Source organism: Mustelus asterias, chromosome 23 (genome assembly GCF_964213995.1).
Source record: "Mustelus asterias chromosome 23, sMusAst1.hap1.1, whole genome shotgun sequence".
Taxonomy (NCBI): Eukaryota; Metazoa; Chordata; class Chondrichthyes; order Carcharhiniformes; family Triakidae; genus Mustelus; species Mustelus asterias.
The window spans coordinates 47,235,530-47,260,738 of record NC_135823.1 but is presented as its reverse complement, the minus strand read 5'-3'; the positions used below and the strand labels follow the sequence as shown (position 1 = coordinate 47,260,738).

The 25,209-nt window shown below is 46.6% G+C and overlaps 2 protein-coding genes across 9 annotated transcripts in view; one reads left to right on the top strand and one right to left on the bottom strand.

Moving 5' to 3' along the window:
* mcrip2 (MAPK regulated corepressor interacting protein 2) overlaps positions 1-5,806 on the top strand; it is a 26,980-nt gene extending 21,174 nt beyond the window's left edge. Inside the window, exons 4-5 of the mRNA XM_078240447.1 lie at positions 4,289-4,399; positions 5,500-5,806. Of these exons, the coding sequence (XP_078096573.1) occupies positions 4,289-4,399; positions 5,500-5,570 (182 nt within the window). The 3' untranslated portion in view covers positions 5,571-5,806. The remainder of the gene's footprint in view (positions 1-4,288; positions 4,400-5,499) is intronic.
* Positions 1-25,209, bottom strand: part of c23h8orf33 (chromosome 23 C8orf33 homolog) — a 25,380-nt gene extending 171 nt beyond the window's left edge. The window contains exons 1-8 of one of the 8 annotated variants that reach the window (XM_078240443.1): positions 25,162-25,206; positions 17,806-17,896; positions 15,961-16,051; positions 14,252-14,850; positions 13,350-13,440; positions 11,721-11,867; positions 11,254-11,453; positions 3,150-5,935 (exon numbers count right to left, since the gene is read on the bottom strand). In XM_078240443.1, the coding sequence (XP_078096569.1) occupies positions 11,260-11,453; positions 11,721-11,867; positions 13,350-13,440; positions 14,252-14,850; positions 15,961-16,051; positions 17,806-17,814 (1,131 nt within the window). In that variant the 5' untranslated portion in view covers positions 17,815-17,896; positions 25,162-25,206 and the 3' untranslated portion in view covers positions 3,150-5,935; positions 11,254-11,259. Of the gene's footprint in view, positions 1-3,149; positions 5,936-8,020; positions 8,445-8,867; positions 11,454-11,720; positions 11,868-13,349; positions 13,441-14,251; positions 14,851-15,960; positions 16,052-17,805; positions 17,994-20,441; positions 20,616-25,161 lie in introns of those variants that run through there. The other 7 variants (XM_078240442.1, XM_078240444.1, XM_078240446.1 and 4 more) reach the window with 7 other exon arrangements.

Here is a 25,209-nt window from a genome sequence, read left to right as displayed (position 1 = left end):
ATGGACTTTAAGAAAGCATTTGACAAAGTACCACATAAAAGACTGGTTAACAAAATTATGGTTCGTTTAATAGGAGGTCACTATCAACTTGGATGAAAATAAGCTGAAAATAGCAAGTCATGGTAGATGGTTGTTTTTCAGAGTGGTAGACAGTGGTTCCCCAAGGGTCAGTGCTAGGATCACTGCTTTTTTTGATCTATATAAACAATTTGGACATTGGAACATGGAGAAAAGTTTCAAAATTTACCGATGATCCCAAACTTGGAGAAGTGGTTAACGATGAAGATGGTTCAAATCAACTGCATCAGGACATAGGCCATCAGAATGGGCAGACAGGTGGCAAATGGAACTTAATAGAGAGAAGTGTGAGGTGATATATTTTTGCAGAAGGAATAAGGAAAGACAATACAGACTCTATGGGACAAAGAGCTAGGGTTTAGGTGCACTGATTTTTAAAAGTGGCAGGACATATTGAGATTGGTTATCAAAGGGCATAGGATCTTGGGCTTCATAAATAGAGGTATTGAATGTAAAAGCAGGCAAGTTGTACTGAACAGTTAGAAAACTCTAGTTAGGCCACAATTAGAGTACTGCATCCAGTTCTGGTCAGCACACTTCAGGAAAAATGTGAGGGTCCTTGAGAGGATTCAGAGGAGATTTAGTAGAATGGTTCCAGGGATCAGGATTTTAGCTAGAAGGTTAGATTGAAGAAGTTGGGTTTGTTCTCCTTGGCGCAAAGGAGATTGAGGAAAGGTTTGAGAAGAGGTGTACAAGATTTTGGACTGGTTTGGATAAAGTAGACAAAGATAAACCAATGCCCAATAACTGATGGTACAAGAGCTAAGGAACACAGATTTAGGGTTATAAGGAAGAACTTTTTTATACAGTGAGTGGTAATGACCTAGAACTTGCTGCCCACAAGGATGGTGTAAGCAGAGACAATTCAAAAGGAAATTGAATGGGCATTTGAAAGAAATAAATGTGCAGGGCTACCAGGATAGAGTGAGGAAATGGGAATGACTGCATGGAGAGATTAGGCTTTTACTCTCATTTTAGAAGATTGAGGGGTCACTTGATAGAAGTCTACAAAATAAGAACAACAGGATGAATAAGGATAAACTGTTTCCACTAGTTGAAGGCTCCAGAACGAGGGGCCATAATCTAAAAATTAGGACCAAGCAGTTCAGCAGAGATGTTGGAAAACACTTCTACAAGCAGAGAGTGGTGGAGGTTTGGAACTCTCTTCCTTAAATGGCGGTGGATGCTGGTTCAATTGTAAGGCTTCAGTCTGAGATGGACAATTTTTTATTGAGCAGGGGTATCAAGGGATATGGGCCCAGGGCAGGTACGTGGAATTAGGCCACAGATCAGCCATGATCTTATTGAATGGCAGAGCAGGCTCGAGGGGCTGAATGGCCTACTCCTGTCCCTTTGATAGCTGGTATAAACTTGATGGGCCGAAAAGTCTCCTTCTATGCTGTATATGAATTTGAGCCACAAAGAGATATTAAGATAGACAACCACAACCTTGATCAAAGCGGTAGGTTTTGAAGAGCGCCTCAAAGACGATGTAGAGGCAGAGGGGTTTAGGAAAGGAATTCCAAAGCCCTGGGGCTGCTGTTAATTGTTGCTTTCTTAAAACCTGACTCTTAGGACAGATCATCTGTCCTAAGATTATCTTGTGTAGCTTGGTGTCAATTTTTGTTTGATTGTGCTCCTATGAAGCACCTTGTGACATTTTACTCTATTAATAAGCAGCATATAAATGCAAGTTGTTGCAGCTGTTGCATGTGGATGGGGACCTATCAGAAAATTCCATGTGAAACAGGTCATCCCATTCAAGCATCCTACTCAGTTTAAAAAAATGGCTAGCCATTTAAGTTAGAATGCAATGTTTTTGTACATGGACTCTTGATTCACCGTGTAAAAAACAAAAAATTTGAAATGCTCCTGTGATGATTCAATTTAACTTAGTTAATGCAGCTCAAGCCAGCAAAGATATATTGGGCTGGTTTTACCTTGGTGGAATGGGGGGGGGAGGAGGAACATTATTTCAATGTTCAAAGTGTGGTAAGGGAGCAGTGTGGCGATGTATTGTGAAGAACAATTCTGTTTGTACTAACTGTAAATTTCTAGTTTACATTTGAGTTCTGTTCATTTACCTATTCAATGCTACCTCACTTTGTTGGTTTATAGCCCAAGCTGCGGTCTGATAGAGGGTATAACTTTACTGCTGATGAGGAGTTCATGCTGTGGGATGTGATACATTCCAGTAAACCAGAGTACAGTGACAAAGTTTGATTCCTAGGATCACTCTTTGGATATTGGGCAGATTTGAAGGGGATGTGAGGTCTGCGGATGTGGGGGGAGGGGGGGGGGGGGGGGACACACATCTGATTTCAGAAAAATATAATTACAGTCAAACAACTGTATCATTAATTACATACTCTGTTTAATTATTAAACCTTGAGCAATAAGTAATTTTAGTTAGAAGTTTAATAGGTCACTGGTAAACCACTGATAATTCTAAGCTTTACTGGTAGAAGAAAGGCATGTGGGGTTTTTTTGTTCACTGCTCACTGTTTTATACTGGAAAATAGATATGAAAATACTGACTTAAAACTGTTACAGAACTAGCCTGAGGCTATATATCCTGATAGCTCACTGATCGGGATGAGTCCAAGTATTTGGGAGCATCTTCGGTTATTGCAATCAGAGCAGCAAATTCAGAACAGACTGTGACTTGGGAACAGGAAGAGGCCAATTAGCCCCTCGAGCTTCTCTGCTGTTGGGTGAGATCATGGCTTATCTAACCTTCTGTGCCCTTTGCCTCACATCCTTTAATACCTTTGTTAAATCTGAGATTGATAGATTCTTGTTATTCATTTTCGGTTGATCTAGCATCCATTGCCATTTGCAGAAGAGAGTTCCAAACTTCCATAACCCTTTGTGAGTAGAAGCGTTTCCAAATTTCACTCCTGAATGATCTGGCTCTAATTCTTAGACTGATGCACTCTGGTCTTGGACAGCCCAATCAGTAGAGTTTGTTTCTATTCACCTTAATGTTGCCCTTTATATATTTTGAAAACTTGGACCAAATCACCTCATAAGCTTTTAAATTCTTTTGATTTGATTTATTATTGTTTCTTGTGCACTATACAAAGCATACCATTCATAGAGAAGGAAAGGAGAGAGTGCAGAATGTAGTGTTACAGTCATGGCTAGGTAGGGTATAGAGAAAGATCAACTTAATGCAAGGTAAGTCCATTCAAAAGTCTGATGGCAGCAGGGAAGAAGCTGTTCTTCTGTCGGTTGGTACGTGACCTCAGACTTTTGTATCTTTTTCCCAAAGTTAAAAGATAGAAGAGAGTATGTCCGGAGTGCATGGGGTCCTTAATTATTCTAAGGAATACAACTTTGTATTGTAAAATTACTCATCATAATTGAACCCTTAGAATCCAGATATTATTCTGGTAAACCTATGCCACATTTCCAAGAGCAATAAATCCTTCCTGATGCATGGTGCATAACCTTTGGAAGTCCGATTCTCAGAAGTCCCAGAAACTGGCTTTCCTTGAAGGGTCTTTCACAACATTGGAAAGTTCCAAATATCACTAAAAGCCAATTAGACTTGGATGCATGAATGAGAAATGTGTAATTTGTAGGATTATCAGGAGAGTGTGGCTGGTTAGAACCGGCATGCTGGGCTGAATAGCCTCTTTTGTAATGTCATTTTATGATCTTAATTATCAGGATATTTGCATGGTTGTCATATTTGGGGGCTGCTCTGATTTGCAGAAGTGCACAAGTCAGTCTCTCTTTCTCTTGCTCGTTCCCATTCTCCCCAGTCCAAAGATGTGCAACTCTGCACTGCCTGAAGTGCCCTTTTTTTTGGATGAGACTTTAAACCAAAGACCCATGTTCCCCCTCTGATGAAAAAGATCCCACGGCGCAATTTAAAAAAGAATGGGGAATTTTTCCATCGTGCTCTGACCAATATTTCTTACTCAGAAAATCAGAATGCTTATTTTGCTGATGTTTGTGGAGCTTTCTGTGTGCAAATTGGCTACTTGTACCTCAAGAAGTATTTAATTAGCTGTAAAGTACTTTGGGATGGCTGGAGGTGGTGAAGGGCACTATTTAAATCCAAGTTTTGTTTCCTTCCTTTTTGTCCTGTGGATCACAGCTATGTCATGTATCCTGGGTATCCTTGTGTTTCCAGTAATGTTGCCCCTTTCTATCTGTGTGTAATTCTCAATGATTGCAATTCTGTCTTTCTCTCTCCCAGCATGGCAACAGGTGGAAGAAGAGCTAGGAGCCAACCAGCAACTGGAGAATGGACAGTGCACTCACGGACCAGTGCAGTACGTGGAGAAAACGCCAAACCAGAACTTGAAGAGTAGGTTCCAGGGGTAACTTTGAATATATAGACCTTTATAGAGGGGTGGATGTTGTCTGGGCTTTGCCAACCCTCCACGATTGTCTTGGAATATTCAGGATTTAAAAGTATTGCATTTATCAGTGATCCTTCATTTCCCCAGAGAAGGTCGTGGTGAGCCTCTGCTTTGAATTGCTACAGTCCACGTGGTGCAGGTACACCCACGGTGCTGTTAGGGTGGGAGTTCCAGGATTTTGACCCAGCGACAGTGAAGGAATGTTGTGACTTGCAGGGAAACTCACAGGTGGTGGTGCATTAAAGATTCATCTCCCAGTCACTAATGTCTGATCATAAGACTGCACCTCCAACAGTGCAGGACTCCCTCAGTATTGCATAGGAAGTGTCAGTTTGGCTCATGGACTCAAATATCAAGAGTGGAACTTGAACACACAACCTTCTGACTCCGATGAGAACGCTACCCACTGCGAGCCATGACTGACACAACAATTAAAATGGATTGCGTTTTATTCCAATTTCTTTTAGCCCCTTAGTTATAAAACAATTGGAGACAACATAAATAAAAAGATGAGGTCAGGTGATAAAATCTCGAGGAATAAGACAACTGCGAGTCGGTGGCCCCCTTTGTCCAACTAGTTTATCAAGCCTGTAGCTGAGACACAGACCAGAACCACACTGGTTGAAATCTGAACTCTGCTGAAATTGGCTGATCTGAGATGGGGATGCAGTAGAGGCTTGAATTGCCTCTGGGGTGGTGAGGGGAAGTATTGGTTAGTATCATCAATCCTGATTGTGTCTGTGGCCTTGGCTGGGAGTGTGCGTGCTCAGATCACTGTGCACTGAATCAGGTGTGGCTTTGCTGCCCTCTGTGGGCAACTCACTGAATAAAACCCATGGAGCTCACAAGTGAAGAATGGTGATTGTGATGAATTATTAGTGATAAGGGCACTGATGTATATAAATAACCTGTACCTGCCCTGGGTGTTTATGTAAATGAAAACTTGTGGTGTAAGTGAGGGGTCACTTGTGCATGCGAGTCTCCTAGGATCCCCGCACGGTTTCAGCAGGTCCTGTGTTAAAATGTTGCCCACTTTGTTTCCCAGACTTTGTCCCGATCGATCTGGAAGAGTGGTGGGCAAAGCAGTTCTTGGCCAATATTCAGAATTCGTCCTAAAGTCAGTCAGGAACGGCCTCCTTTTGCCGGGCAGAGCGTCAGCAGCCAGTTAACATCTGGACTTCTTCAGATCTCTCCCTACTCTGTGATTCACACACAGCGAAGACATTTTTTGTAAAACCTGGATCAACTGGGACTCTCTACAGTGACCGTTGACTTCTCAGCTTCGACTGGGTGAAATTCTCGCCATTGAGCAATAAAGCAGCAAGTCTGTGGGCAAGACTGCCAGAAATGTCTATTGTTTCAACAGAGATTTCTCTTTATTTTGTTCTTGAAGGGTCATTATGTACTCTGTTTGTACCAGCATACATCTGATGACATTGTGGAGTATCTAGGCCCAAACTACAGCTATACCCATCTCGTGCCTTGAAAAGAATGGAGAAAAAAAGCATTAATTGGTTATCACACAGGGGTCCTTGATCGTGGATGCATGCATCCATCCCGTTCAAGGAACAGCTGCCTCCTTCCCAAGGAGTCGACACTCCTCTAAAGTTCATCTGGTCCTTTGCAGGAATTTGGTTTTCATTGTCCAACCCGTTTTGTGCTATCGCGAGATGAAATTCCAGTTTTGCTTATGCTACAGTATATTGTGCTTTTGAAATGGGAAGAGTTGTGAATAAATCATGTCTACTTCTACTGTCATCCCCTTCCCCTATGCATCCAGCGAGCATTAATGGATTTGAAACACACCACCCTATGTTGCTACCAAGGTACCAACAGATTTGCAGCACACCCTTGCTATGCTAATAGCTTCCTCTGTTACAGTGAGTGCCACACTCCTCTCACTACTGTCCTGTTTTCAAGGCGTTGACGATTGGAATTGAAGTAGTGGGAGCTGGTCACCCTTCTTCCCTCCTCCAGCAGAACAGCCTCCTGTCACCTCAACCCCTGGGTGGGGGAAAAGAGGTTTGGACCCGTCTGTCTCCAACGGTGAGGTTAACACCTGTAATGCCAGTCCATACTGATGTTGGTGTTGATCAATTAGTAGTCACCCTCGAACAGCTTGAATGTGAGCAATAAGCAGGACTTTGCATGCTTGGAAGAAGTGTTAATGAACAGCAGAGCAGGTACTTGAGCTTCACAGAGATCATTATCCAAACAAGGCCCCAGCTGGGAGCAAGGGTGAGGTCCACTTTACTATTGCTGACAATAGTGGAAGAGCGTTATCAGATAAAAGGGTGTGGTGCTGGCACTTGCAATGTGAGTGACACTGAGCAGAGGCGGTGTAAAAGCACACCCACCATTGATAAAGTATCTCATTAGCACTGCTGGCCTTGTCAAAAATTATGAATGTTAAAAATTCTTAAAGACTCAGTTAATGAGGCAGTGCCAGTTTGTTGCTTATTTGTAAAGAGACAAATCATTCATGACTGTAGTTTGCACTTAATCAGATCTTGCTCTTACTCCATTTTAATTTACAGATTTAAGTTGCTTTCTGTTCTCGAGCAAGAGGTTCAGTTGCTCCATCCACCTGGGAGATGTTTACAGTATTCCAATGTTATTAACTGAGGGTGGTACATGTGATTTAACAGGCACCTGTCGTGGTGATGTGCAAACACCCTCTGATGTACTAAAACCACTTTATTCACACCTGCCTTAAAAGCCCAGTAAAGGAGGAGCCAATGACAGCATTCTGGGTAACCAGCTAAACCAGCACACTACCAATAATAACACAGCCTCTGACAGCATTCATAAGATGGTGCCTCAGCCCACCCTTGGGGTGGGTGTGGGGGGGTATTTTTAGATGCAAAGGCTTGCCTGGACATGGGCCTGATGTGGTACTCAGAGAATATTTAAACAGTCCATTTGCACCAGTTAATGCCACCTCTGCAGGTGTTTTCTTGTTTTCCCTCCAATATCCTCCTGCTTTATTTCTGTAGCCTTCTGATTGCTTGTAGTTAGTTTCTGCCCAGACCTCAGATTAGATAACGATGGAAACATCTGCCCCTACTCAGATTTTTATTTTCTAAAACTGTGGGGTGCTTGGGGAATGAGCTTTTTTCCAGAATCCTAGGAATGCTATCCCATTTCCTTGACATGTGTTTCCAGCTCTGTAGCTTTTGTCTTTAAAGCCTGGGCTTGTGTGCCCAGCCCCTGTCCCCACACAGGTTACTCTCGTCCACTTCAGCTGGGTTCAGGTCAGAATTTTGCCTCTTCATCCACTGCCCTATAAGTTGGTGAGTGAGTAATTGGGATGTGTGACCAGCTGCCTTTGGCATTCCTGGCACCAGGCTGTGCTGTTTAATCGGAAGAATTCCCAGCTCTGAACCAAAGGAGCTAAATTGGAGAAAGTGGTGCAGGCCCCTCACCCCAAAATTTTCAGTTGCTTAAGAGATGCTCTGTAAAAATACAGTACATTATCCCCAAAATGTCTCGGTGGGAAGGATGGTGTGCCTTTAACGATGTTAGATTGGATATACTTCTTTAGGCATAAGAAGGTGGCAACAAATGGAGATTGCACTTGGTTTTAATTTTTGTCACGGAACAGAAGATTAAATTAATTCTAAATCTTTTGCTGGTGGGGTACACACCTGGTGCCTTTAAGAGCTCCATTCAGCTGGGTGACTGATTCATCCTTGTGGTGAGCTGAGCAGTGTATCATTAATGTTTTTCTAACTATGCAATGAGTTCTATTTTCTTACACCGTAACTAAAGGTTGGAAAAGGGAAGGATTGCAGTGCTTAAAATTGGTGAACTGAATGAGACAGGACTCTGAAGGGAGATCCAGTGTTTGAAAGGCTGTCCTGTCCTGACTGGAAGACAGGCGGTGCAGTTTGTGACCAAACCACAGTCCAGGTGTGACTCTTTAAAAGTGAACTTGCATCTCTTCTGAGCCTGTGTATGTGTAAAAATAAATCAAGTTGGATGATTAATCTGAAAAGAAATAAAATAAAATCAAGATTGTTTACCATATCTAGTCTTTAAAGCAGCTTTTAATCTGTGTGGATGGGTAGATATTGGTCTGTTTCTATCCTGCAATGTAATCCCACCAAGAATGTTGTGCAATATTGCAGCTGGAACTTTACTTTCTTTATCCCATGTTGTACCTGCCCTGGGAATGTTTGATAGAATCGACGTAGAGCAGATCTGGGCAAACAATGGCTGCACTAGGAAAAGCACGTAAGGTGCGTGAGCACATCTGCAACTTCCTGGTACCTGGCTGATTGGCATCAGTTCTGAAAATAAGACGCAAATCTTGGAGAGCTTCAAGGTCAACTTCAGGGTACATTGGAGTTGGCCATTGGATCAGAGGCAGGCTTTTCTTGGGGAACACATGTGACTGCCATGCTAAAATAGGCAAGGTTACAATGCAGTAACACTGAGGTCAGTGCAGCCATTACATTACTGCAGCTTTTATTTTCATTTTGGATTTGCCAGTATGTTCACAGTAATGTCTGAATGTTTTTTACAATTGTCTTAACACCAGTTAGGAAAAGTCAAGTCAACTCTCATAAGATTGTTTCTCATTTTTCTCATTCCATCATTGAAAGGGCTGATTCTTGCAATGTTTGTGTCATGACAGTCCTGAATTTGAACCTGGGAATTTTCAGGCGTGCACTGGCGTAGTAATACACCTAAAAGTGCTTTTATCCAGTAGAATGATTCTATCTATAATCTATTAAAAACTTGCATGTGTGTCTGACCTGTCAACCTTTTGTATTATGAATTCCTATAGCTATATTTACCAAATAGGTGGAACTTCAGTTAAGTGGGGAGATGAGAAAAGCTGGTTTTGTTTCCTTTGGGCAGAGAAGGATAGATTTAATAGAGGTGTTCAAAATTATGAAGGATATTAATTAGGTGAATATAGATAAACTGTTTCTGGTGGAAGAAGATGCAGCTTTAAGGTAATTGACAAAAGAACTCTATGGTATCAAATTTGTAAGCCAGCAAAAAACGTGATCAACAATGGATTGAGATATTGAAACAAACACTGCGACCGACAACAAGTCCTAAGAGGAAGTATGACCAAAGGTCACCTCTGCAAGCAATCTTGGTTAAATATTTTGAAATGGGCATTTCATTTAATGCCCTTCTGAAAATTAGAATTGAAAAAGTATTTTCTGGTCATGCCAGAGATGCAGCTAAGATTTAGATTTTTAGAAAGAAGATGATGATCATAGTAGGAAGTGAAGAGTATGGGGTTTTAGGTTAGGATTGCGTTTGAGAAAATTGTAAATAAGTAACATGTCCTCTAACGGGCATGGAACAAATTACAGATGCACTTGGTAGCACCTCTTTTAAAATGTGCCACGAGATTTTTAAACTTCATGTTAGAATGGGAGGTATATGGAGAGGATGCAGATCACTGCACTCCCCACAAAATGTGCCGACTGCCTTTGTGATGCTTCTTGATCTCTCCACATTTTCTTCATTAGAACCCCCAAGGGGAAAAACAATAAAGCAGCATTTTTATGAGCAAGACAAAAGCAAAATATTCCAGATATTGGAAATGTGAAAAAAAAAACAAGATGTTGGAAGCACTCAGATCAGGCAGCATCTCCGGAGAGAGAGACAAAAAAGCGACTTTGATGCCACAGTAAAGAGGGGTGACCAACTGCACTGTTCATATTCAGTCAAGAAAAGGTGCAAAGGTTTGGTTTCACAAATGTATATCATTAGGATGGTATAATTATGTGTATATTTATTTGCACCAAAATTAATCCTTTAATTGTTTGATTCTTGAGTGTTTATGGCCACACTTTCCCCCATACAACTTCCATATCCAGAGGTGGCCCTCAAGCCAAAAAGTTAGCCCACTGATGTAGAGAGAGCTTCACACCATGTAACCCACGCTTTGAGAGTGTTTAATGCAACAGTACAGTGGAGGCTATACTGTGTATCGAACCTGTTCTGTAGGAGTGTTTGATGGCTAAAGGTAACCAGCATCTGACCCACAAGGTTGCAGTGCTTCACTTTGGTTTCTCAGTTTTGAATGCAGTAAATGCACCAGAATTAACTTTACAGGAGAGAAAATGTTCATTTATTCACCGTTAGATATAGACTGTCACAGAAGTGAACTCAACTCAAAACAACTGAGAAATAAGGGCTTCAAGTGCAATATTCATGTGTCCTTATTCAGATAGATGGTTAAAACAAGGTTCCAGTTTGAGACGAGGCAGTCATTTTCCTGCCTGTTAAACCTGCTCCTTAACACTGAGAATATGAAAATGTAACTGATAACAGAACAAATGAAAATCAATAGCAATGGTGGTATGAAGAGTAAGTGAACAGGAAACCCGAGTTCTGCAGCAGCCTTCTCCATCTGCTCCCCCATCCCCCTCACTGATTCTCTCTCTACATCCAATGGTGACACTGGCTTAGAATGAACAGCACTCAGAGCTTGAGTGTGGGGTTCTGGGAAGACCAGTTCTCAAGTACATCTCCTAACTCTTATTTACATGATCTGCTTACCATTCACCAAAGCTCTTTAACTGGAAGAGTGGCAATATCCCAATACATCAACCTCTAACTGGCAAATGCTACACAATCCAGTTCCTGGACCTACATAAATCTGTAGCCCAGGAGCAACTGTCACAGGTGGAAATGGGTGTGTCCATTGGTGTGGCGAGTTTTGAGTGGAAAACTCCATGAAAGTGATTCTCACGCAGGTTCCCTAGCTCAGGAAGAAAGCCCAGGTCTGTGACATAGATTTTCATCACATATACTTCAATTACCGTACCGTTATTCAGAAGAAATTAAACCGGAAGTGACATTGGTGGTCTTGGTCAGACTCGCACATAGACTGAATTGTACTTCTCGCCGAATTCATGGATTCAGATTCAGTGAAGGCCCCGCCCTTTGTCACTTTGCTCACGGATTTTCGGAAGATTTTGCTCTTTGACGGCTTTTCAACTGGTTTGATGTTGGCAGATTTTGTAGCTGGAAGTAGTGAGAAAAGCAAATTGCTATTAACCCCAACGTCCAGCCCACGGCCCAATCATCCTCAACCCTACCACTCAATCTCAGTGAACATCATAAACAATTTGCTCCCTAGTTGGTCTCACAAAATCAACACACACGTTTCAACTCAATTATTAGTGCCCGCCCCAGCACAATGCTGTTCACTTTTCCCTCTCTCAATCTTTGCCCTTCCCACTGGAGCTATATTGACATATCCCTAAACTGCACCCGAGTAGCTCCACTGACCTGCAAGCATCAATTTGAACTGTTTCTGCCACTCCTCCTCCATCTTTTTCCTGTAGTCTCCAAAAATGGACCTCATCACCTGCCGCTTCTTCACAAGTGGCGCTTTCTCACTGCGGAGGGTTCTCAGTGCACGAAGAGCCCCATCAGCTGCAATACAAAAAGCATCACAGTATTCATTCTCTGCCCTTACACATTGCCTATTCAACCCAACACAGTAAGGGGCCTGTGAGGCAGATGGTTATCTGACAAATCATTGGTCTAATTTGCACTCTGCTTTGGAGAATGAGGGGAGCAGAAAGGAATGAGGAAGTGACCAAGCTAACATGCTTTCAGTACAACTGCTATGTGTGTTGATCTTTGATTGCAGTATTGCACACACACAGAGCAGATTTGACGGCAGAGTTGAAGAAAAGTTTAGAGTAAATAAAGTGATGCATTTTGGTAGAAATAATGTAGGGGGGAGCTATACGATAAATGGCAGAACCATAAAGGGTGTAGTTACGCAGAGGGTCCTGGGTGTGCAAGTCCACAGATCCTTGAAGGTGACGTCACAGGTGGAGAAGGTGGTGAAGAAGGCATATGGCATGCTTGCCTTTATAGGACGGGGCATAGAGTATAAAAGTTGGGGTCTGATGTTGCAGATGTATAGAACGTTGGTTCGGCCGCATTTGGAATACTGCGTCCAGTTCTGGTCGCCACACTACCAGAAGGACGTGGAGGCTTTGGAGAGAGTACAGAGGAGGTTTACCAGGATGTTGCCTGGTATGGAGGGGCTTAGTTATGAGGAGAGATTGGGTAAACTGGGGTTGTTCTCCCTGGAAAGACAGAGGATGAGGGGAGACTTAATAGACTTCATAAAATTATGAAAGGCATAGATAGGGTGAACGGTGGGAAGCTTTTCCCCAGGTCGGTGGTGACGTTCACGACGGGTCATAGGTTCAAGGTGAAGGGGGGGGAGGTTTAACACAGATATCAGAAGGACATATTTTACACAGAGGGTGGTGGGGGCCTGGAATGCGCTGCCAGGCAAGGTGGTGGAGGTGGACACACTGGGAACGTTTAAGACTTATCTAGATAGCCATATGAACGGAGTGGGAATGGAGGGATACAAAAGGATGGTCTAGTTTGGACCAGGGAGCGGCACGGGCTTGGAGGGCCGAAGGGCCTGTTCCTGTGCTGTATTGTTCTTTGAAACTGTTTCCAATGACCAAAGCACAATGAACACAATGAAGGTCACAATTTAAGGTGAGAAAAAACTTTTTTATGCAATGAGTGGTTAGGTTTTGGAACGCATTGCCTGATAGGGTGATGGAAACAGATTCAATAATAACCATCAATAGGAAATTGGATAAATACTTGAAGGAGAAGAAATTGCCGGGGATGTGTAGAGAGAGGAGTTGCTCTTTAAAATCTGGCGTGGACTTGATGGGCAAAGTGGCCTCCTTCTGAGTTGTATCATTGATTTATTGTATCTATCCTGTCAGTAACAGCCTGTACTGTTTGGGTAATGTTCATGATTTTGTTGGATACCTCACTCCTTAGAGGTCAATTTATAGATGAAGAAAGGAATGGGGAAAAGGCCACTGACGCACTAATCCAATTGCGAGTATTGAAGCTTCTAGAACACACCTTGTTTCTGTTTGACTTTCTGAGTGCGCAGCCCAAGTTCGAGCTGCTCAATGCACCAGTTCAATTCCCGCCGCAGTTGCTCGTCTGAAGACTGAAAGAGGAAATATCAGCAAGTTACAGCAGCACATTGAGATCAGGTTGAGACATTCTAACAAGGGGTGCTCCAATAAACATGTTCGTTATGACTTTGCTCCATATGTGGATTATACCACTGTGTGACAAAGGCTGTGAGAGACATGAAAGTGCACCTTTTATCCAATGCACTGGTTCTGAACCACTGGTAGCCACTGCGCCGCCCCCACCTAAAGATAGGTAGGAAAGCAAGTTGTGAGGATACACACAAGTTTCTTCTCTGAGTGTTGTTAGTCTTTGGCATTCTCTTCCAGACAGCAGTGGAGGCTGGGTCATTGAATATATTCAAGCCTAAATTAGACAGATTTTTGAATTATAGGGAAATCAAGGGTTATGGGGGTCAGGCAGGAAAATAAGAGTTATGTCACAGGCATGATCTTACTAAATGGTAGAGCAGGCACAAGGGGCCAAATGGCCTACTCTTGGCCCCTTTTTTAGTGGGATCCTAGCCATCAATCACTCCCAGGGAAGGTACAGCACAGGTTAGATACAGAATAAAGCTACCTCTACACCATCCCATCAATCCATCTGAACTCTATCCAAGACGTGTCCCTGTTATATTTCAATTTCTCACATCAAAAGGAGAACGCCTGCTGAGCAGGAGCTGTTTTATGGTCTGATCTATAGAACAGCAGGCTGAGACCATGCTAAACTAACTTTCTAATCCGTTCATTCAGCATGTGATTTCAACCTGGAAATCAAAACGTGCCTCCCTCCCCATAACAAGTCAAGAGTTGCAGGTTCCCAAATGGTTGCCTGCGTGTCCTTACCAGGCACTGTCCTTCTCTGTGAGCTGTGGGGTTCCTCTCTCTCCCATCGCTCTCCCCACTTTGTCTCTCTCCACCTTTCACAGGTCCAGCTGGGCATTTACTGCACCGTGCTTTCCTTTTCTTTTTCTGTGAGGGCACATAATCCACGGGCTGTTTGGCCTTTTGATGGCTTAGCGGCATGGGATCTGCCTTTGCCTCTTCTACGCTCTGAACCACAGACGCAGGTTGTCTTATACACTCTCCCCGCTGCGGTCCAGCATCAGCCTCAGGGATCGCAAAATCAAATTTAAAATCAGACTCTTGGCTTTTAGCTGGTGTGAGGGTTTTCAGCTGCTCCTCCTCTGCAACCGGTTCAGAATCATTTACAGCATCACCACTGCCATCTTGTGGCTGCCTGCTGGAGTCAGTGGTATCAAAATTCAGGCGGCCACAAGCTGGGTGTGTTTCAGTGGAATCATCGCTCAACCCCTTGGGTCCAGTGAAACTGAAGTGGAAGTCACTGTGTGACTGATCGAGGCCTCTGGTGCATCCCTCACGTGCTACGTGCCCACGGTCAGTAGAATCGACTTGTGGAATTGCTGCCAGGGACGGGTTGAGAGCTGTTGAAATAAAAACAACTGGTCATTCAACTACAAGACATTTCATAAAGGAAAAGACCAACCTGTCCCTGAAACAATGCCGCATACATCCTGCATTTATTTTGAATCGTCTCCAAATCTCATTTTCAGGTAAATTATTCAATTTGCCGAATATATTTATTGTGAAATAATTTTCCGACTTCCTGATTTATTCAAATCTGCCCCGTGGTTAAAGTCTCCAGCAGCTTGAACCCTCCCTCGCTCTCTCGATGAGCTTTTTCAATTCCTTTCAGTACTTTGAAAAGGAACAGTAGGTTTTTGGAATTCTCTTCCAGAGAGAGTCAAAGGCCACAATCAGATCAGCCATGAACAAATTAAAAGGCAGAACAAGCTTGATGGGCCGAATGGCTACTCCTGCTTCTTCTGACATCAGGAAGATCTTGTTATTCAAGAAGAAACAACTTTGCTCACAACCCTGAGACAGAGGCAACAGAGGGCATGGGGTAGAAAACAGTTTGCACGAGGGGCATCGGAGGAAGGAAAACAGTATGTATGAGGGAATGTAGAGCGTGCAAGGGGGCCATGGGACGGTAAATGGCACATGCGCGCCTGGAGCATGACAGGGCATGGCGCAATGCGAGGCCGGCCGGCACAACGGAACACTTGCACGTGCCGAGGCACGTTCCTTGACCGCAAAGTCTCACTGATCTCTTTCACTGCATTCGAGACAGATAATCCAACACTAAAACGACTGTCCAAAGTTATAAGGATTGGATCTCCTCCATCCCATATTGTATTGTTCACCTGCTGCAACATCATGAGATTTCAGCACAGCACATGCCAGATGTGTCCCCAGTGACAGGGTAAATGCATGGAGTTACGGGAATAGGGCCTGGGTGGGATTGTGGTCGGTACAAACTCGATGGGCTGAATGGCCTCCTTCTGTACTGTAGTGATTCTATGATTCTCTGATGTTAATGTTTAAAGGTAGGGTGAGTTGAAGGAGGGTGAGTGGGTGATCAGTGTCACACCCCATGAACAGGACCTGGTGCTGAAGTATTGGTAACCAGGCCTTCTTACCACCCGCTGGCCCTGGGCTGTGGGCCAGGCTGCACACTCCTGACTGCTTACCTTGTTCTGGTGACAATTTGAGCTGGCAGATTCCAGTCTCCATCTGTTGGATACCCCAATCCAGCTCCTCCTGGATGGTCTTGTTGAGGGCCTGTAACAGACAGAAAGCTTTAGCAAACCAAACTGTGGACAAGTAGAATGGAGCTGGGAGGAGAGACTTTCACCTCACATTCCTCACACCATCCTGAGCAATAGCTTAGCAGTGCCCATCGAACAGCTGGCAAGAGAGAGAGCCAGTCTCTTGCCGATAAGCTGTGATTGATCAAACTCATTTAGAACCATAGAACATTACAGCACAGAAACAGGCCTTTTGGCCCTTCTTGTCTGTGCCGAACCATTTTTCTGCCTAGTCCCACTGACCTGCACCTGGACCATATCCCTCCACACCCCTCTCATCCATGTACCTGTCCAAGTTTTTCTCAAATGTTAAAAGTGTTAAAAGCATTCACCACTTCATCTGGCAGCTCATTCCACACTCCCACCACTCTCCGTATGAAGAAGCCCCCCCTAATATTCCCTTTAAACTTTTCCCCCTTCACCCTTAACCCATGTCCTCTAGTTTTTTTCTCCCCTAGCCTCAGTGGAAAAAGCCTGCTTGCATTCACTCTATCTAAACCCATCATAATTTTATACACCTCTATCAAATCTCCCCTCATTCTTCTACGCTCCAGGGAATAAAGTCCTAACCTATTCAACCTTTCTCTGTAACTCAGTTTCTCAAGTCCCGGCAACATCCTTGTAAACCTTCTCTGCACTCTTTCAACCTTATTAATATCCTTCCTGTAATTAGGTGACCAAAACTGCACACAATACTCTAAATTCGGCCTCACCAATGTCTTATACAATCTCACCATAATATTCCAACTCTCATACTCAATACTTTGACCTGGGGTCCTGGGTGAAATGTCTAACCCCCTGCACGGCACAGTTCCCCATAGGAGGTCAGTATTGAGTCATGAATGTGTAAAGTCAGAGATATATCCCATTGGGAGACAGTGGTGTAGTGGTAATGTCACTGGGCTAGTAATCCAGAGATAAAAACAGAATATACCGGAAAAAAGCTCAGCAGGTCTGGCAGCATCGGTGGAAAAAGAAACAGGTCCGTATGACTCACAGCTTCACAGCAGAAGATCTTCTCTCCACAGCTTCCAACCTCACAGTTCCCTAACTCTGCATAGCCCACTTCTGCCTTCTTTCCAAAATCCACCAACAGGACTGCCCTGGTAGACCAATTGCTTCAGCCAGTTCCTGCCCCATTGACTCTTTGTCAAATCTCCCTCTCCTGAGCTACCCCGGGCCTTCTATTATGCTCCACCCCTCCCTTCAACAATATAAAACTCATCACATTTTTACCTCTCTTCAACCATGAAGTCGTCACACAGACTCAAAACATTAACTCCGTTTCCCTCTCCACTTATGCTGCCAGACCTGCTGAGTTTTTCCAGTATTTTCTGTTTTATTTCAGATTTCCAGCACCTGCAGTATTTTGCTTTAGCAATCCAGAGATACCGACCAATGTCCTGGGTCATGATGGAATTTAAATTCAATTCATAAAATCTGGAATTGAAAGCGAGTCTCAGAAATGGTTATTAGATTGGTGAAGATCCATTCATCAAATAACGCAGCAGAAAACCTCTGACGATTCACAATAGTTTTATCGTGATACAATAATTCAGCACAGACATGGGTTCTACTCTCCCTTCTGGATCCTGCCCCTCTCCAGACGCTTCCCTAACTGGGGAGAAGCCCAGAGTGCGAAGAAGAAAAATGAGCAACTGACATGCAGTAAGGCCAGGAGAGGTAGAGAGAGCCATGAATAAAAGTGATTCCCAATGTGTCACTCACCTCCTCCATCAAAGTATCCAGAAGACCGTTGGCACTTTATCAGATCGGTGGTCAGCCTGGACACCTCCCCAGATCAGTCAACTTCAGTGCCCTGAAGGGAAAGAAAAGACTCGCTGTATAATTCCACTAGCTCTGTGCTCTCAGCGGTGAGTGCTGTCAGTGGTGAGTGACTCAGTGCTGTCACTAAGCTGTTGGTCAAGAATGAAAGAGTCAGTGTGGCATTTTGTAATAGTTTTTCTGCTCAGGATGATGCGCTGTTACAGTAAATGCACAGCCCAGCAAATTCTTGTCATGACGGTATTTTTCAGCACTCAATACTAGTCTCAGATCATCAAATCATGTCATTGGTCATATGGACGTCTTCGAGGGCACTGTTTTAACAATGTTAAGACCGAGGATAGCCGACAGGAGGCAGCTACCCCTTCAATATGCAGCTCCGCGATCAGGAAAAATCAGAGAGCAGCGTGGTGAATCAGAGTGGGAAGTCAGAGGAGCGCGGTGTTTCAGAGTGAGAAATCAGAGGAGCGCGGTGAATCAGAGTGAGAAATCAAAGGAGCGCGGTGAATCAGAGTGAGAAATCAGAGGAGCGCGGTGTATCAGAGTGAGAAATCAGAGGAGCACGGTGAATCAGAGTGGGAAGTCAGAGGAGCGCGGTGCATCAGAGTGAGAATTCAGAGGAGCGCGGTGCATCAGAGTGAGAATTCAGAGGAGCGCGGTGCATCAGAGTGAGAATTCAGAGGAGCGCGGTGAATCAGAGAGAGAAATCAGAGGAGCGCGGTGCATCAGAGTGAGAATTCAGAGGAGCGCGGTGAATCAGAGTGAGAATTCAGAGGAGCGCGGTGTATCAGAGTGAGAATTCAGAGGAGCGCGGTGTATCAGAGTGAGAAATCAGAGGAGCGCGGTGAATCAGAGTGAGAAACCAGAGGAGCGCGGTGTATCAGAGTGAGAATTCAGAGGAGCGCGGTGAATCAGAGCGAGAAATCAGAGGAGCGCAGTGCATCAGAGTGAGAATTCAGAGAAGCGCGGTGCATCAGAGTGAGAATTCAGGAGCGCGGTGTATCAGAGTGAGAATTCAGAGGAGCGCGGTGCATCAGAGTGAGAATTCAGAGGAGCGCGGTGTATCAGAGTGAGAATTCAGAGGAGCGCGGTGTATCAGAGTGAGAAATCAGAGGAGCGCGGTGAATCAGAGTGAGAAACCAGAGGAGCGCGGTGTATCAGAGTGAGAATTCAGAGGAGCGCGGTGAATCAGAGTGAGAAATCAGAGGAGCGCGGTGTATCAGAGTGAGAATTCAGAGGAGCGCGGTGCATCAGAGTGAGAATTCAGGAGCGCGGTGTATCAGAGTGAGAATTCAGAGGAGCGCGGTGCATCAGAGTGAGAATTCAGAGGAGCGCGGTGCATCAGAGTGAGAATTCAGAGCAGCGTGGTGAATCAGAGTGAGAAATCAGTTTTAAGTTTATTGATTAGTGTCACAAGTAAGCTTACATTAACACTGCAATGAAGTAATTGTGAAAAATCCCCTAGTCGTCACACTCTGGCACCTGCTCGGGTACATTGAAGGAGAATTTAACATGGCCAATGCACCTAACCAGCATGTCTTCCGGACTGTGTGAGGAAACCGAAGCACCCAGAGGAAACCCATGCAGACTCCACACAGGCAGTGACCCAAGCCGGGTGGTTGGAGATCAATCATTTCAGCTTCAGGATATCACTGCAAGAGTTCCTCAAGGAGCGCCTAACCATCTTCAGCTGCTTCACCAATGACCATCCTTCCATCATAAGGTCAGAAGTGCGCATATGCAGTCATTAGCGAACAAGTGTTCAGGCCATTCATGACTCCTCAGATACTGAAGCAGTTCATATCCAAATGCAGCTCAGACAATACTCAGGCTTGGGCTGACAAGTAGCATATGTGTCACACAAGTGCCAGGCAATGACCATCTCCGACAAGAGAGGATCTAATCATCGCCCTTAACATTTAATGGCATTACCATCACTGAATCCTGTAATAATGTAACCAACGGTAACATGCCGTGAGGGTCAGCTGACTGAGTAGAAATAAAAAGCAGATGGGAATTGTGGGGGGCTTGTATGGCCCAGGGTGTGGCCTCAAGTGTTGGAGTAATGAAGTTGCTTTATTAAACATTTTTCTTTGATTTACTTTCTGAAGTTAGTTCTTTTATTGCGTGCTACTTAAGTATCCCTACTGCTGAATGAACAAATCCCTCACTAACCACATAAATACTGCGGCTACCAGAGCAAGTCAAAGGCTAGGAATCCTACAGCAAGTAACTCATGTCCTGACCCCGCCCAAAAGCTTGTCAACCATCGACAGAGCGCAAGTCAGGAGTGTAATGGAATACTCTCCACTTGCCTGGATGAGTGCAACTCCAACAACACTCAAGAAGCTTGACGCCATCCAGGACAAAGCAGCCCACTTGATTGCTACCTATTCCACATTCAAACCCTCCACCACCAAAGAACAGTGGCAGCTGTGTGCACAATCTACAAGATGCACTGCAGGAATCTACCAAGATTCCTTAGGCAGCACCTTCCAAACCCACGACCATCTTGAAGGACAAGAGCAGCAGATACTTAGGAAAATCACCGCATGGACATTCCCCTCCAAGTCACTCACCATCTTTACTTGGAACTATATCGCTATCCCTTCACTGTCACTGGGTCAAAATCCTGGAATTCCCTCCTTAACAGTAATACGGATGTACCCACACCTCAGGGGCCGCAGTTGTTAAAGAAGGCAGGTCACCAACACCTTCTGAAGTGCAAACAAGGATGGGCAATAAATGCTGATCTAGCCGGCGACACCCATATGCCGTAAAATAAATAAAAATTAATTAAAATTGGCCACAATTATTGCAGTATCTTTCTTAAAGATCCCCATTATTTCTTCCTTCATATGCTGCTTCTAGTGCAGCTGGAGGGGGCCGATAGACCACTCCCATCAGTGACTTCTTTCCCTTGCTATTTCTTATCTTCACCCAAACTGATTCTACCTCATGATCCTCTGAGCCAAGATCATTTCTCATGACTATACTGAACTCATCTTTTATTAGCTGAGCTACCCCACCTCTTTTCCTTTCTGCCTTTCCTTCCAAAATGTCAAGTTTTTCTGAATATTCATTTCCCTACCTTCGCCATTACAAAGACATGGTTGCAAGGTGACCCTCGGATCATACCCATTTATCCTATTTATGCCACAAGTCATCCGACTTATGAATTCTACATGCATTTAGATAAGCAAAGTTGGTGCTTTTATTGTTATAGCATCTGGGTCAATGGACAAGTTTATTGCTGTAAGTACTCTGTCTGCACGAAGTGACAAAAATAATATAAAATCATGATGAGAATATTAAAATCAAGGTATGGTGTAATGGGAGTTCAGCGAACACAGGTGATGGGTGAATGGGACTTGATGTAACCAAGGACACAGGCAACAGAGTTTTGGATAACTGGAAGTTCATGAAGGATAGAATATGGGACACAATGCTGGAATAGTCAATACTTGAGTTTCAAAGGCTTGGACAAAGGCTTCAGCAGCGCTTGAACTAAGGTCAATTGAAAGGTTAACATGTCCTAAATATTGAAAAGGCAACACCTCCAGAAAGAAAAAACAGTTAATATTCAAGTCAGTGGCCTTTGGTCAAAATTGTTTTTGGGTTATGTTCTCCTCTTTCCACACGCACTGACTGAGCAGCTGCTTCAGCAGTTACACCGAGGATGGGAGAATAGGGAAAAGGTTACACGATCCCACCCTGCTCTTTTTCTTTCCCACTCACTCCCTCCCCTTCCATCTTTCCCTCAATCTCTTCCTCCCAATCTCCCATCCTGTTTCTTTCCCTCCCTTTCCTCCTGCTCTCTTATTCAAACTTTCCTCTTTTTGCTCCCTTCCTCCTTTACCCCCAACTCTACCCCACTCCATCTCCCATTCATTTTCTCTTCCCCCTCGCTCGCCATCCCTATTCCCCCACTCCCCCTTCTCTCCTTTGCTTCCTGTTGCCCCTTCCACCTTCTCACCTCCACCCACTCCCAAATTCCCCACTCAACCTCCCCCTCTTATACCCTGCTCTCTCTCTCTCTCTACCCCTCCCCTCTCTCACCCCTCCATCTTCTATCCACCCATCCTCCCTTACTCTTGCCTGTCCCCTGCCTCCTCTTTCCCCATACCAATACTCTTTCCCCCTCCCCCCAATTCCTCTTCAACCCTCCACAATTCAACTCTCTCCCCCCCTCCCCAATTCCCCTCCGACTCTCCCCTCCCCAATTCCTCTCCACTCTCTCTCCCCCTCCCCAATTCCCCTCCGACTCTCTCCCCCTCCCCAATTCCCCTCCGACTCTCTCCCCTCCCCCCATCCCAATTCCCCTCCGACTCTCTCCCCCCTCCCCAATTCCCCTCCGACTCTCTCCCCCCTCCCCAATTCCCCTCCGACTCTCTCCCCCCTCCCCAATTCCCCTCCGACTCTCTCCCCCCTCCCCAATTCCCCTCCGACTCTCTCCCCCCTCCCCAATTCCCCTCCGACTCTCTCCCCCCTCCCCAATTCCCCTCCGACTCTCTCACCCCTCCCCAATTCCCCTCCGACTCTCTCCCCCCTCCCCAATTCCCCTCCGACTCTCCCCCCCCCCCAATTCCCCACCGACTCTCCCCCCCCAATTCCCCTCCGACTCTCTCCCCCCTCCCCAATTCCCCTCCGACTCTCTCCCCCTCCCCAATTCCCCTCCGACTCTCCCCCCCCCCCCCAATTCCCCACCGACTCTCCCCCCAATTCCCCTCCGACTCTCTCCCCCCTCCCCAATTCCCCTCCGACTCTCTCCCCCTCCCCAATTCCCCTCCAACTCTCTCCCCCCCCCTCCCCAATTCCTCTCCAACTCTCTCCCCCCCTCCCCAATTCCCCTCCAACTCTCTCCCCCCTTCCCCAATTCCCCTCCAACTCTCTCCCCCCTTCCCCAATTCCCCTCCAACTCTCTCCCCCCCTCCAACTCTCTCCCCCCTTCCCCAATTCCCCTCCAACTCACTCCCCCCTTCCCCAATTCCCCTCCAACTCTCTCCCCCCTTCCCCAATTCCCCTCCAACTCTCTCCCCCCTTCCCCAATTCCCCTCCAACTCTCTCCCCCCTTCCCCAATTCCCCTCCAACTCTCTCCCCCCTTCCCCAATTCCCCTCCAACTCTCTCCCCCCTCCAACTCTCTCCCCCCCCTCCAACTCTCTCCCCCCCTCCAACTCTCTCCCCCCCTCCAACTCTCTCCCCCCCTCCAACTCTCTCCCCCCCTCCAACTCTCTCCCCCCCTCCAACTCTCTCCCCCCCTCCAACTCTCTCCCCCCCTCCAACTCTCTCCCCCCCTCCAACTCTCTCCCCCCCTCCAACTCTCTCCCCCCCTCCAACTCTCTCCCCCTTCCCCAATTCCCCTCCGACTCTCTCCCCCCCTCCCCAATTCCCCTCCGACTCTCTCCCCCCCTCCCCAATTCCTCTCCGACTCTCTCCCCCCCTCCCCAATTCCCCTCCGACTCTCTTCCCCCCTCCCCAATTCCCCTCCGACTCTCCCCCCTCCCCAATTCCCCTCCGACTCTCTCCCCCCTCCCCAATTCCCCTCCGACTCTCTCCCCCCTCTCCAATTCCCCTCCGACTCTCTCCCCCCTCTCCAATTCCCCTCCGACTCTCTCTCCCCAATTCCCCTCCAACTCTCTCCCCCCTTCCCCAATTCCCCTCCGACTCTCTCCCCCCTCCCCAATTCCCCTCCGACTCTCTCCCCCCTCTCCAATTCCCCTCCGACTCTCTCCCCCCTCTCCAATTCCCCTCCGACTCTCTCTCCCCAATTCCCCTCCGACTCTCTTCCCCCCCTCCCCAATTCCCCTCCGACTCTCCCCCCTCCCCAATTCCCCTCCGACTCTCTCCCCCCTCCCCAATTCCCCTCCGACTCTCTCCCCCCTCCCCAATTCCCCTCCGACTCTCTCCCCCCTCCCCAATTCCCCTCCGACTCTCTCCCCCCTCTCCAATTCCCCTCCGACTCTCTCTCCCCAATTCCCCTCCGACTCTCTCCCCCCTTCCCCAATTCCCCTCCGACTCTCTCCCCCCACCCCAATTCCCCTCCGACTCTCTCCCCCCTCTCCAATTCCCCTCCGACTCTCTCTCCCCAATTCCCCTCCAACTCTCTCCCCCCTTCCCCAATTCCCCTCCCCAATTCCCCTCCAACTCTCTCCCCCCTCCCCAATTCCCCTCCAACTCTCTCTCCCCAATTCCCCTCCAACTCTCTCCCCCCTTCCCCAATTCCCCTCCGACTCTCTCCCCCCTCCCCAATTCCCCTCCGACTCTCTCCCCCCTCCCCAATTCCCCTCCGACTCTCTCCCCCCTCCCCAATTCCCCTCCGACTCTCTCCCCCCTCTCCAACTCTCTCTCCCCAATTCCCCTCCGACTCTCTTCCCCCCTCCCCAATTCCCCTCCAACTCTCTCCCCCCCTCCCCAATTCCCCTCCAGCTCTCTCCCCCCTCCCCAATTCCCCTCCAGCTCTCTCCCCCCCTCCCCAATTCCCCTCCAACTCTCTCCCCCCTTCCCCAATTCCCCTCCAACTCTCTCCCCCCTTCCCCAATTCCCCTCCAACTCTCTCCCCCCTTCCCCAATTCCCCTCCAACTCTCTCCCCCCTTCCCCAATTCCCCTCCAACTCTCTCCCCCCTTCCCCAATTCCCCTCCAACTCTCTCCCCCCTTCCCCAATTCCCCTCCAACTCTCTCCCCCCTTCCCCAATTCCCCTCCAACTCTCTCCCCCCTTCCCCAATTCCCCTCCAACTCTCTCCCCCCTTCCCCAATTCCCCTCCAACTCTCTCCCCCCTTCCCCAATTCCCCTCCAACTCTCTCCCCCCTTCCCCAATTCCCCTCCAACTCTCTCCCCCCTTCCCCAATTCCCCTCCAACTCTCTCCCCCCTTCCCCAATTCCCCTCCAACTCTCTCCCCCCTTCCCCAATTCCCCTCCAACTCTCTCCCCCCTTCCCCAATTCCCCTCCAACTCTCTCCCCCCTTCCCCAATTCCCCTCCAACTCTCTCCCCAATTCCCCTCCAACTCTCTCCCCCCTTCCCCAATTCCCCTCCAACTCTCTCCCCCCTTCTCCAACTCTCTCCCCCCTTCCCCAATTCCCCTCCAACTCTCTCCCCCCTTCTCCAACTCTCTCCCCCCTTCCCCAATTCCCCTCCAACTCTCTCCCCAATTCCCCTTCAACTCTCTCCCCCCTTCCCCAGTTCCCCTCCAACTCTCTCCCCCCTTCTCCAACTCTCTCCCCCCTTCCCCAATTCCCCTCCAACTCTCTCCCCAATTCCCCTCCAACTCTCTCCCCCCTTCCCCGATTCCTCTCACCTCTCTTCTCACGCATCCACCACCGGAAGTTCTTCCGTGTCCGACAGT